The sequence below is a fragment of the Dermacentor silvarum genome, chromosome 1 (assembly GCF_013339745.2).
Source record: "Dermacentor silvarum isolate Dsil-2018 chromosome 1, BIME_Dsil_1.4, whole genome shotgun sequence".
Lineage (NCBI taxonomy): Eukaryota > Metazoa > Arthropoda > Arachnida > Ixodida > Ixodidae > Dermacentor > Dermacentor silvarum.
In genome coordinates this window covers 183,483,532-183,497,903 of record NC_051154.1, presented here as the reverse complement: position 1 = coordinate 183,497,903, position 14,372 = coordinate 183,483,532, and the positions used below count along the sequence as shown (strand labels likewise).

General features: G+C 44.7%; 1 protein-coding gene across 5 annotated transcripts in view; it reads right to left on the bottom strand.

Moving 5' to 3' along the window:
* Positions 1-14,372, bottom strand: part of LOC119436507 (serine/threonine-protein kinase 31-like) — a 222,350-nt gene that overhangs the window by 146,703 nt on the left and 61,275 nt on the right. For all 5 annotated transcript variants that reach the window (XM_049658155.1, XM_049658154.1, XM_049658156.1 and 2 more), the window contains one exon: positions 157-315. In XM_049658155.1, the coding sequence (XP_049514112.1) occupies positions 157-315 (159 nt within the window). The remainder of the gene's footprint in view (positions 1-156; positions 316-14,372) is intronic.

Genomic DNA, 14,372 nt, shown 5'->3' with positions numbered 1-14,372 from the left:
TGCCATTACAAGTTAATGTGTGAAACGAACTGTGCAAACTTTTTTAAATGTGGGTAAATTTTTTTACAGGTAAGATGCTTCATGAAATCCGCCCTTTAGCGTCTTTCCGGGTGCAATTAGATTTCTTATTGCTGCAACATGGGCTAATACGCATACCTTCTCAAGTTCTGGACTTGTCTCCGGCACAGTTGTGGGGCAGATCTCGGCCAGCTGGATTGCAAGTTCAGCGGCTTTGTCAGAGTCTGAAGGCTGCTGCCCAAAAAAGGATGTTGCGTCTTTCACTTCACAAATCAGTAGCTCTACTCCTGCATTTTCCTGTGAAGAGAGATAAAAATACTATTATGGACTGGTTAGAGACATACGTTATTTCCATACCCTATATATATAGGTGCTTAATTTAAAAGTAAACAAATTTAAAAACCAGTTATTTTTTCGAAAATCAGTACTTAAGTGAGCCACTGCATGAACATTCGAAAGGCTGTACAAGTAAAAAAAAGAAAACAAGAAGTGGGAATATCTTATTAAGATATGCTACAGATAGTGACAATAAAGAGCAAATTCAATCAAGGTAGCCACAACGTCTTCTATACACTTTTCTGCCAGCACTAAAACTATTACTAAATAAAAGCAGACTGCTTATTGTGTTCCAGGACCCATTGCCGGTGCATGTGCGTTTGGTCATGTGCAGACAGTACAATGGGGCAGCAAGACACCAGCAATGAAACTTGTACACTTGCCCTTGATAACCACTTCGAACATGTCAGACTTCTCGAGTGAAGCAGCCTGAGAATGTGCACAGTGCAGGAAGTGATTAAAAGTGGTGAGCCAGGGTGCATTGAGGAGACTAGCTGGACCATGCATGGCTGTTGTCAAGGGCACTGTGGCTGTTTTCGTGAAAATCCTAGACTCCAGCAGAGGTCTCCGCCACAGGTACTTCTCACCTCTACCGTACGGTTCCTACCATACGGGAGCAAATCCCCATATGTGGATTTCCTCCCGGAGGTCTCCTCTATTACTGATACACCAGGCTGAACTTCACTCTTTCCGTACCGCGCCGCTCACAGACATACTGCGCTATCGGACGTCAAGGAGAAGAACTCTATTTTAGTTTTCTAAGCAGTTCGCTTTTTTGCTGCGAGGCGATGATTTTTAAACGCGCTCGAAAGTCTCGCAATCATCAAAGCACAACGAAAAAAATGGCCGCCCGCTATGGATGGTTTGAAACGCCACTTTCAAGACCTTCCATGCTGCTCACGGACACACTGCGCCATCAGACGTGAAAGAGGAGAAACCATATTTTTGTTCTCTAAGCAGTTTTTTTTTTTCCCGCCAAGCAGTGATTTTTGAACGCGCTCTGAAGTTCCGCGATCATTAAAACACAACGCAAAAATATTCGCCTCCGGAGACGGCGCACACGCGCTTAGGGAAATCGCAGATATCGAGATTCCGCTGCCTCTGCTGCTGATCTGACCAATACATGTAATAGCAGCGAGTCAGAGGAGCCTGACTTTTCGTCAGACAGTCTGAAAGCGAACACGACGCAAACCAGCCCGGAACATCAGCAGCCACAGCAAGACACGCACAACTGTAGTGCTTGCAGTTAATTTTTTATAGCGAAATACCAATTCAATAAAAAATTATATTTTCGGAGATAGTGCTTAATAGACGGCAATACATTTTGTATATCTCATCATTTTGGTAACATTTTTTCCTTAGTAGATGCAAGCATGTATTTACAAACTTTGTTCAATTTAATCGCACAATCTTGATTTTAACAATTTATCTCTTTTATGACAAATCTCATTAATAAAACTTATATGTGTAAAAGTGCATTCATTTTACTTTCTGTTTATGTATTCCATTAAATATTGAGTGCAGTAGTTCCTTAAAAAAAAAAAAGAACATCTGCCTTAGCATACAAAAAACACCTATGTTCCCCACGGTAGAGAAAGAGTTAGGCCTGTGAAGCATGCTGTTCATCATACAATCAGTAACACCCAGCTGACCTAGGAATGTTAGATTATATTTTTTTCCGATTAACGATCAATCTTTCATCACTTTAGCTGTTAATCAATTAGTTGCTTTTAATGGAGGGTTTTTCATCGATAAAATTATTAATCAAAATTTTTGGCAGACACTTTAAGAAGGTTGAAACAGAGTTATCTACTTTTGTAGGCCCTATTTTATTGTTTGAGAGGTCAAACCAAGTTAGAAATACAAGTTTATAAAGACTGAAAAATAATTTTTAATTTGTTAAACGGCCCCTCACCAGGCCACATAGCAAATTTTGGGCATACGCTGGAAGTTGTTACGTGCCCTCTAGGGAGCGTTCTACAGCAAGAATATTTCAAATTGGTTCATTCATAGCCGACATGACATGACAAGAACTTTATTGGAGTCCTGCGGAACTGAGATCGATTAAGTTTGTGGCTGCGCCCACGATGGGACTGGGAGACGAAGTCCCGTCACGATGTTGTGGGCCCTCTGGACAGCCTGGAGCTGAATGAGAAGATTGCTGCTCTTGAGGGTTTCCTCCCATTACTCTTTCATGATGGGTGGAGAGAGAGAAACGAAGAGGGAAAGGTAGGGAGGTTAAAGATGCTCTAGTTGTGCCCAGCCCTTAACGCATGTGATCAAAAGAGCATGAGTCATGACCAGATTTGGGGCACGACTGTGAGTGGACAGGGTCTATCCTGTTAAGGGACCGAGGAGTGGGACACTAACGGGTTTGCAGAAGTGTGAGTGCGCTAGCCTGAGGTTTGTTCAATTTGGGGTGAGGGGGTGGAAATGTCCTCTTGTCAATCTTGTCCAATCGTGCAGAACAGGATTGTAAGCGCTGTGCATGAGAACACCTGACTAGCGGTATAAGTCAGTGCTGCACCAACACTAACACAGACCCAAGCGGATCACAGAGCATGATCACATGCTGGAACATGATAGAAAATGACAGTTTTGTTGTCAGCGCGCAAGTGGAGGACGTGGGAACAAGCAGATGAAACAGAAGCACATCTCTGTGCGATGCGAAGTAAGACAAAAACACGAAGAAATTCGGTTTGTATGTTGTATTCTTTCTTGAAACTTTAACTCTATTGAAGCAATAGATTACATAAATAACAGATGTCTTGAATTATTCTTAAAGTCACATGTCACAACAAAGACACATGAACCTCAGCGCACTTGCATGAATAAGGCTTGAACCGCGGCACCCATGAGGAGGACAAATAGTGTTCTGTTTGAAATTTCAGCAATTTCCGCAGCGCATAGCAATGTAATACTTAGCAGACACGATCGTTAGAGTGCATTGTACGCACTGCGCTTGTCAGCTCAAAATGGCCAGACATGGTGAGGGGCCCTTTAAAGACTAAATAGAGTTTCCACGAGTGGCCTTTGAAAATATAAGCAATGTTATAAAATGGCACTTAAAGCAGCATTCAACGTTTTCGTTTGTACACGCGCATCCCGTGCTATCGGCGCTCTGCGTCAGTTTAGTCGAGATTACCCATAGAGCCTGGTACACTTACTTTTGTAGGCAAGGCCGGCAGACAGCCTCTACAAGCTATTAAAAAACAATGTTTTAAAGTCATAAAAACTGCGATAATACCTGACCTTTTACAGCACAGCAAAAACTTTTTCGCCACCTGGTGACTGCTGTATAAACTCGAGAGGTGCAACATCACGCTTGCGGCGCTCGTTTCGCCACCTCTCCTATTTTACCACTGTGATCACGTCGATAGCCACCATGGTTTCGTCCGCAGTGGATGCGGCAAACAGCAGTTTCGTTTTGACTCGGTGCATGCATCAGCCGCATGCCTTAAAAAAAAAATTATGGGGTTTTACGTGCCAAAACCACGATCTGATTATGAGGCACACCATAGTGGGGGTCTCCGAAAATTTGGACCACCTGGGGTTCTTTAACGTGCACCTAAATCTAAGTACACGGGTGTTTTCGCATTTTGACCCCATCGAAAAGCGTCCCCCGTGGCCGGGATTCGATCCCACAACCACGTGCTCAGCAGCCCAACACCATAGCCAGTGAGCAACCACGGCGGGTAGCCGCGTGCCTTCAAAACTGCATAATCACCGTCCACGATTGTGGCGATAGCAACTGCAGTTTCGTACGCACGTTTTAACACAAGCAGGCAACACTTGCTGTGAGCCGGAAGTGCTTTTAGTAAAGTGATACATGTCCTTCTGCATTCTTTTTCTGTTACTTTCTTTTTATAGAAACAATTAACTAATACCTAAGCTATTACGAACATTTCTTCACCCTAATGTTGGAAAAATTATCGATGACGCACTTTGGGCAGCCAATCCGATAGCTGGCCCTACTGACGTGTTATCGTCAAATCGCATCACTCGGTCACGAAACTGAGCCAATTGGCGTGCTGCGATTGGTAGCGATGTACCTTTCTAAAACATAATAAATTAAACGCTTTATGTGGAGCACTTAGATGCGTCAATTAATGATCAGAAGGACCTACTCTAATGACTCAGTACGTTTGTACAACATTGTCAAAATCATTTCAGGGTCCCTTTAAATTGCTGCTCGCACTCTGCATTGCTCTGTAGTATATCAACAAAATACCCAGTCACTTCGGCAGAGCACATTAAAATACTTGGACACTTTTTGTGCAAGTGCTCCTTGCTTTTAAAGCCATGACTGACTGGGGCCTACGCAATACCAGAGCAGCTGAAGCTGAGGAGAACGATGGAGAGTCTAGGATTGCTAGTGGCAGAACGCGGCATTCGCTCACTAGCTTAAGGAGGCTAGGGCCACTGGGGCACGCAACAACCCCGTCAGCGTTAGGAGCGGCTCTGCGGTTAACGAAATAGTGCATGTACAGCGTTTCCCTACTATTTTCTTAGCAATTTTTTGCGCAATGAACTAGATGAACTTCCAATTGGATTAGATTGGGTTGGATTCTTTTTGCCAATGTGGCCTGACAAAGCGCTGGATGCAGATAGAAACGGGACACAACTGCAATTTCCGGGCCTGTCAACCGTACAACCAGAAGCGGTCCCAATCCGAGTCTCCCAGGTAATCCGGGAGACTTGGCAGGTATGCAGAGTAGATGCCAGAGCATACAACGCCGCCCGCAATCCCTGCCCGCTCGCCGGTGCCTCAAGTGCAATGGAAGAAGGCGCACTTCTTCCTCCCTGCTTTTCTTTCTTGCGCACGCGAGATTTAGACGCAGTCGTCGGCTCCCCCTCGCACACTTCCACTCACACATACAGCATAGAGCGTGCGGCGATGGCGTTATCGCCCTTGGACTTTACACGGAACATATATGAGCCGAAACCAATTTTAGGGCCACAACACGTCATAGACACCATCTTTAGATAGCAAATACGGATCTCAAGTGCTATACTTTTGCTGGCGGAAGCCGAAAATACGTCATAGTTGTTGCCCCCGGCCATTTGGGCGGCCAATGCGATCGTCAAGCCACGAAGCCAAGCAACATGAAAAGTCAAAATGGACGCTCGGGCCGGCACAGGTGGCAGTTCGCAGCGTATGATGCGGGAACGATCCCACAGTTGCGACGCAACAGCGGGGTTACCAATGCATCGGGTTCTATGGGAGCTGTGCTGGGACTGGCCAAAAACGATGTCACAGCCGGGAAAACGCAGCACCCGGGAACATAACAGCGGGGCTCTACTGTATCATTTCAGTCCGTCTCACAGAACCGTTTGCCATACAGAAGACGTCACGTCATGCTAAATAGACAACGCAAGCGCATACCTGGCATACAACACGGAGCGCTCACACAAGCCAGCATTCCAACGACCCACAGATGGTGCCGCTGCGTACACAATTTCGCAGCAAAAAAGGTCTAAGTGCGATGTGTCACAGCAGTACTAAGCATAAAATCAGTAAAAGTGCTCGTTTTGTGCAATTTGCATGTGCTCAGAAGTGAACCATGTACAAACACTGTTGACTGCGTTTTCTTATGTACACTGATAAAGAAGCTCTATCAAACAGGCTTTTGAAAGTCTGCTTCGTACACGTATCACTTGTTTTAAAAGTTGTTACTGGACTTTTGTAGATGCTTCTAAAGGGAATCTACAGAACAGCTCAAAATTTATTATATTTGTGAAGACATATGACGCTAGTTTTATGAATGTAAATTTCAGGCAGCCTTCATTTTTGTCATGTAGGCCTTGGCATGAGGAGGAAAAATGGTAGTATAAATTTCTAGATTCTATAGCTGCCTCCATCTAAATATATCGTCACAATACTCTGCACAGCATTGAGGAAGAGGAGCCCGAGCTTGGGGCTGAAGATGACGACGCTTCAGTGACTGGCCAGTTGTGTCAATCCTTCTCAATCGTGTACATATTGTAAATACATTTCCAGTCTTACATCTTCCCTCCGTAACATATTTGGTGGAGCTGCTGGGTGTATCTCAAAGGGAAAGCAGTATCCCAGCCACGATGGTCATCAGAAACATACATGGAGAGCGTCCATTAGTGTTCGATTAAACTGCTAAGTAAGACCACTCGTCTGCGACCCCAGTCGGTAAGGCGACGAGGAGCGCCGTGGAGAAGAATGATGTTGTGCAACATTATGCTAGACATTGGTGGCACTAAATTCTGCAAATAAATCATGTGTATTAACAACTTACTTGTTGCACAACGCGTTACACGTGGCAGTGTGTCATGATATGGACGGAAGCGCGTGAAAAACAAAAAGACATTGCCATGTTCGCCGTGCGGGGGCGCTGAAGAAGTGGTGTGATCGTGTGGCGCGTGGTGTGTGCGAGTGTTCGGAGCTGTTCGGCGTTGAAGGCCAGCCGGTTCTCGCTGGACGCCCGGTCCAGAGAACCCAGACCGCCCACTACGCCGTCCTCGGACGCAAAGAACCTGTGTTCCTGCTGGACAACCGGTCCAGGGAGCCAGGCCAACTGGACAACTCGTTCTCGGATGCCAGTGACCTGTGTTCCTGCTGGGCAACCGGTCCAGGGAGCCAGGTGAGCGGGGCAACCGCGGTCCAGAGAGCCAGGCGAGCGGAGCAACCGTTCGAGAGAGCCAGGCGAACGGGGCAACCGGTCCAGGGAGCCTGAAGGACCTGTGTTCCTGCTGGACAACCGGTCCAGGGAGCCAGGCGAGGTGATCGCTTTCCCTGGCCACTGTCACGACCAGCCTGCTGCCGGAGACGAAAGCAGTAGCGAGAGCTGTTGCACAGCTACCATGGCTGCGTCTGCTACCGTCGCTGCTGCAGCTGCAGATCCTATGATACCGTGGGTAGGCCCATGGTGACGTCGTCCAGCCGTCAGCCGACTCTTCGGGACCGACATCGGCCTCTACGCGTCAACGGACTTCACGCAAAGGGAACACACGGCGACAGACTTTATACTATATGACAGGACACTCTATAGTAGCAGCTTCGGGACTCCATGCGTTAGCATAACTTAATTACATGTCCTTCATGAAGTCTGTACGTCTTTGTGCTGTTAATATATATTCTGTGTTAGTGTGCACTCGAGTGGTCGATTGCGTTCCTTGGTGAGTGGTCCTGGGCCCAAACCTCATTACATTTTCATCACAATCAAACGTCACTACATCATTTCATCACACAGTGTGACCTGGCAATGATCCACTTTCCACAGTGAACGAGTTCTTAAAAGTTACCTAATTCAGGTTTAATGGCGTAAAAACGACTAAGGTCATGCTGCGTTAGCCAGAAGATATTAGAAATCAAATGTTAAGGCAGCTTTCGCTGCCTTAACGTCTGTGTCAAGCAGGGTGGAAGAATATTTAGGTGTTGACACTCCGCGCGAGCGAGCGTCCAGATTATGTTCGGCCGCGAGCAGATAGATGGCGCTGCGGCCAGCGGTCCCAGCGAAGTTGTAAAGGACCGCTGGATGCGAGTGCAGAGACAGCCGAACCCGCCACGCCGCGAAGCAGTGGCGGAAACGTCGGTGATAATCACGAAGGGGATACCACTGACGCGGCCGGGGAAGAAAACAAAGCCAAGGGCAAGGATAAGAAAGGAGGGGAGGGCTTTGTGACTTCGGGGGCAGCTTTCGGCGATGAGGGGAAAGGAAAGCGTCGAGTTGTCTTTGTTGGGGATTCCAACATGCGTAAAGTAGAACCGGCGATAGCAGAGAGGGTAGGGGCAGACGAACGAGTCCAGGTTAGCGCGCTTCCCGGAAAGCCGATTAGAGAGGTGATAGCGAAAGCCAAGGAACGCATGTGGGACACAATGGAGGAGAGACACCTAGTGGTGATAATGGGCAGAGTGATTGACGTACTGAACGGAGGAGGAGCAGGAATCACAAAGCAAATAGCCAAAGGGGTCACCGACCTGCGGAATGTTTCAAAAGAAGTACAAATCGCGGTGTGCACGGTGCCAGAGGTTGAAAGGCAGGGTTATAAAATTGAAAGGGCAGTTCTTGCAGTAAACAGGGAAATTTGGACTCTAGCTAAAGCAATGAATTTTACGGTCATTGACATCAACCGAGAAGTGCACCGAGCAGGCCGCGAAGGCGCTTTTGTGCGTGACGGGATACATTTTAGTGAAAGTGTAGCAACACCGGTCGGAAGTCGATTCGCGGCACGAGCTGTAGCTTTTTTAGGCGGGCCCCAGGCAATCAATAAGCAGGATTGAGTATTGAACATAGCGAAACACCAGTAAAGGGCAGAATTAGGCGACCAGGAGTCAGGAAAAGACGCAGAAAGGATAAGAATAGAGAAGGTAAAATTTGCTACATTAACATGCAGGGTGGTCGTAAGCAGGAAAAATTGCTGGAAATTCAAACGCAACTGAATGATGAAGCGATTAGCGTGTACGCCTTGACCGAAACGCATCTACGAGATTTGGAGCAGCCGCCTGTTATTGACAACTTTGTATGGGAAGGGTGCAACAGAATGACCGGGTCAAGGAAAGGCGGAGGCGTAGGCGTACTAATTAGGCGAGGTCTGAAGTGGCGAAGGGTAAACGAGACATGTAAAGAGCATTTATGGATTAGTGGTACATGGCAAGGTAAAAAGACGTGGCTGGGAGTAGCTTACTTATGGACAGGTAGTGATAGCTGGGAAAAAAATAAGGAATTGGTCGATTGCATTAGAAGCGATATTAATGAGTTCAGTAACTCGGGCCAGGTGATATTAGTGGGAGATATGAACGCGCACATGGACGATTTAGACGGATATACTGATTACAACGGCTCTCTAGTGCTGGATTTGTGTGATGAACAGAACCTTATAGTAGTTAACAGGGAGAATAAGTGTCATGGACAGGTAACGTGGCAATGCGGAAACAGGCAGTCATGTATCGACTACGCCTTAGTCTCAGAAATGGTCTACGAACAACTGGAACAAATGATAATAGACGAAAATGGAAAAAATAGCCTGGGAAGCGATCATAGACGTTTAGCATTAAAGTTTGGGAGAGATACCAGCGCAGAACATGAACCAATAGCCTCAGAGTTTTTAAAAATGAATGACGAGCAAATAACAGAGATCGCAAACAACATAGAGAAGAAAATTGAGGCTTTTCCTACAGCAGTCTGGGAATATAAGGAACTGGTGGAGGTTATGCAGCATGAAATAAGGCGGACACGGCAATACAATTGTTGGATTGGAAAGAAGAAACCACGTAAGTGGTGGAACAAGGAAATTAAACAAGCTATAGAAGAGCGTAAAGAGGCATCTAGGGTTCATCGAGAAGCCAAAAAGTTGGGATTACAAGAAGAAGAGGTGCTCCTTAGATGGAATACATACAGAGAAAAGAAAAGGGTTGCGAGTGAGCTCGTGCAAGAGAAAATTAAATGCGCAAGTGAACGTTGGGTGCATAACATTCACAAAAGAGACAAAGGCGCCCCAAAAAGATTCTGGAACCATATAAAAGCACTCGGAGCTCCAACTAGAAACTCGCAAACGGCTATAAGGGATGAAGACGGTAACATCTATGAAGGCGATGATGCGCTGCGGTACATCACAGACGTTATCAGGCATAACTTCGGTACGAGAAAAAGTGTAGTTCAGACAACAGATCCAGCAACAACAGAGAGGCTTGAGAGATCAAAATTCAGCATAGAAAGCTTCTATTGGAAAAAGGCAGCAGAAAATGTCCCTAACAACACGGCAGCAGGACCCGATGAAATCCCAATACAGCTAATCAAAAACCTCGGTCCAAAAAGCAAGGCACTGCTGACTAATGCCATAGAGCAAGTGATTAGAACAAAGAATATTCCCGTTGGATGGCGTGAAAGCAAGATGAATCTCATCTACAAAGGCAAAGGAGATAAGGATAAGACGAGCTCGTACAGGCCAGTTACAGTAACGTCGGTGATATATAGAATGGCAATGCAAGCCATAAAATTAGAACTGTCGAAGTGGGTGGAGGAAAACGGTGTATTGGGGGAACTACAGAATGGGTTCAGGCCAGGCAGACGCTTAGAAGACAATATGTTTGTACTAACTCAGTGCATAGAGATTTCAGTAGCTCAGAAAAGACCTTTATGGGTAGCATTTCTAGATATTAAAGGAGCTTATGACAACGTAGACAGGGAATTGTTGTGGGATATTCTTCAATACGAAGGCATAGATGACGATTTCGTGGAGCTGCTGAGGGAGATATATCGAGACAACCAAGTACAAGTGGCATGGGAAGGCCGAAAAGGAAATCAAATGGTGGGAATTCACCAAGGATTGAAGCAAGGATGCCCTCTGTCACCATTGTTGTTCACGCTTTACGTCAAGGGCATAGAAAGACGACTGGAAAACAGCGAACTAGGTTTTGATTTATCCTACATGCGTAATGGACAAATGGTGCAACAGAAGGTCCCTGGATTGATGTACGCAGACGACATTGTGCTACTAGCGGACAATAAAAAAGATTTACAGATACTTGCGAATATCTGTGGGAACGCAGCGACAAATCTAGGCCTTAAGTTTAGCACAGAGAAATCAGGGATTATGATCTTTAATGAACACACGAGTAACTTCGTGGTGTCAATTCAACAGCAAGTAATACCCATAGTGAAGCAATATAAGTACCTCGGCGTACACATAAACGAAGGAAAGAATTACTCAAGCAACCACCAAGATAATCTGAAAATAAAGGGGAAGCGGAATGCAGCATTAATGAAACACAGAGCACTGTGGGGCCACAATAAGTATGAGGTGGTGCGTGGAATCTGGAAAGGAGTAATGGTGCGAGCGCTAACATTCGCAAATGCCATTATATGCTTAAAATCGGATATACTGGCGGGTTTGGAAGTTAACCAAAGATCAGTAGGCCGGTTGGCTTTGGGAGCACACGGTAATACGACAAATGAGGCAGTGCATGGTGACATGGGTTGGGCCTCTTTTGAAGTCAGAGAAGCACAAAGCAAAATTAGTTTTGAAGAAAGGCTCAGGAACATGGATGAAAATAAATGGGCTTAGTGCACAAGTATCTCTACATGAAAAGCGTGGACACAGAATGGAGGAAGAGGTCAAGGAAGTTGGCAACCAAGTACAGGATAATCGAAACTGTAAATAGACAACCAGGGGTCATCAGAAAGAAAGTGAGAGAAATAGAGACCGTGAATTGGATGCAAAGAATGGAAACGAAAAGGACAATGGAGATTTACAAGAATGAGAAGAAAGAAATTAGAAGGGAAAATCTGTACGATAACACAAAGGGCAGTGCCTTGCTATTTGAGGCTCGAGCCGGTTGCCTAAGGACGAAAACATATCGGAACAAATATTCGGAACTAGATGAGACATGTGTATGCTGCAGTAAAGATCCAGAGACCACTCAGCACATCCTAATGGAATGCGACGGGATCCACCCAGCGAGAACCGTAGGTAACGTGCAACTCCCAGAAGCGCTTGGGTTTAAAGTGGAAGGAAACATAAACAGATCAGCCGTAGAGATCAGCAAGAGACGATTAGAGTACTGGTGGAAAAAAAGCAGGGAAAAGATGGATACGACCTGATCTCTTAAAATCATAGGCAGCGGTACAAGCTAAAATTTTTGAAACAGGTATACAAAAATGCTAGATAAAGAACATGTGTAGTATACCTGATTAAATCAAGCAGGCTAGGTGACTATTTGTCGCCACCCCGTTTCAAAGGGGATGCCAATAAATCATCATCATCATCATCACCAGCTTAGCGGCGCCGGCGGCTTGGCATTCCTCTGCCTCCGCTAAATTTTCGTTCATAGTGGAGTAAATCACAAAGCGCAAAAAAAAAATCGCTATTTCACATTAAAGTGATAAGTGTACCAGGCTTCGCTAACATAAAGGTTCCTTGTGCAGGGCGTGGATGACGTGAACATGGATCAATCGGGCAGCACTCAAAGCCCACTGAAGTTACCCTCGCACGCACAATTTGTTTCTGCCGGTCTAGCCGTTCATCCAAGCATAAAAAAATGAAAGTGTTAGCCCACGTGCTACCCCTCGATCAGAAGAAAATAGTGACTGCACCAGAAAATGTATTTCATGCTTATCGCTGCTTCCCTTCACACTCAGAAAACTGTTCAATCATCGTTGCGCGAATTCAATGTGGCCGCGTTATTAATTAAGAAATGAAACGGCGCAAGCTTGCGATATGCAATGCACTAGAGCAAAGTGGCTGTTCATGGCTAGAAATTAGGATGAGAATGCACATCAGCTATGTAAAAACTCTTTCAAATGGGAATTTATTAGGCGGGACGAAGGCAGGCGTCTATCTTGAATTAAAGCATCACTACCACAGTTTACTGATGAAAACCTGAGCAAATGCCTTTTTTATTCCAATTCCACTTAACATAGACCGTGTATATTATTCATTGGGCTTTCGTCCATTGAGAACTGAGTGGCTCTTGCAAGATCTAAAAAAAGAGGACTTTCTTTTTTCTTAAATTTCCTATGAGAATGTGCCAATGTAAGCGTGTTTGACAATGCATGCTACAGCCTGTCCACAAATACACTTACACCCACCACACAATAATCCCATAGACTTTTTTTTTGCGTAGACACAATACGAAAAAACTTGTGCATGAAGCAGCTCGATAATTTTAATAGGTGATAACCATCCCAGAAGCTTGCGGTCTCATACACTCCCACAATGAAAAAATTATGTATAAAAACATGCAAGCATGTAATATACACCGCACGTGCATTTAAAAAAAAAACAGTAGCCAGGATGAAACAAATTTGAAAATCAGGCACACATCTGCACAGAAAACAGCAGTATTTTACAGGGTGCAAATATTTCAAAATATGTAAATGTCACGTAGCTAGACAGAACCATAGTAATGTTGTTGCCGTCCCTTGGAGATACTCAGTTATTTTTTACATTCCGCCGAATTAGATAATTAGTCTTATTTATTGATCAACTTCTCATTTATTATAATTAGATTAAAAGTATCAATGAGAAAATTGAAGACCAACATGAAAGACTCCCGATACAGCTTTCTATTGCTCAATACGCGCTACGTAGAAGTGTTTTTCCGAGCATGAAAGAAGCTAACGAATACACGCAAAGTGCCTCGAGCGGCCAGTCGCGCGGCAATATTGCTGTATTCCAAGCATATGAGAATGTGCCAATGTAAGCGTGTTTGACAATGCATGCTACAGCCTGTCCACAAATACACTTACACCCACCACACAATAATCCCATAGACTTTTTTTTTTTTGCGTAGACACAATACGAAAAAACTTGTGCATGAAGCAGCTCGATAATTTAAATAGGTGATAACCATCCCAGAAGCTTGCGGTCTCATACACTCCCACAATGGAAAAATGATGTATAAAAACATGCAAGCATGTAATATACACCGCACGCGCATTTAAAAAAAAAAACAGTAGGCAGGATGAAACAAATTTCAAAATCAGGCACACATCTGCACAGAAAACAGCAGTATTTTACAGGGTGCACAAATATTTCAAAATATGCAAATGTCACGTAGCTGGACAGAACCATAGTAATGTTATTGCCGTCCCTTGGAGATACTCAGTTATTTTTTACATTCCGCCGAATTAGATAATTAGTCTTATTTATTGATCAACTTCTCATTTATTATAATTAGATTAAAAGTATCAATGAGAAAATTGAAGACCAACATGAAAGACTCCCGATACAGCTTTCTATTGCTCAATACGCGCTACGTAGAAGTGTTTTTCTGAGCATGAAAGAAGCTAACGAATACACGCAAAGTGCCTCGAGCGGCCAGTCGCGCGGCAATATTGCTGTAATCGCGGCTTTCGTTCACGCTCGGAAAACACTTTTATGCATCGCGTATTGAGCAACAGAAAGTTATATTGGGAGTTTTCCATGCTGCTGTACAATTCTCTTGTTCACACTTTTTATCCAATTATAGCATTAAAAAAGTTGATTAATCAATTATGAAAATAATTATGGAATTAAGCGGAATTAAAAAATTATCTGAGTATCTC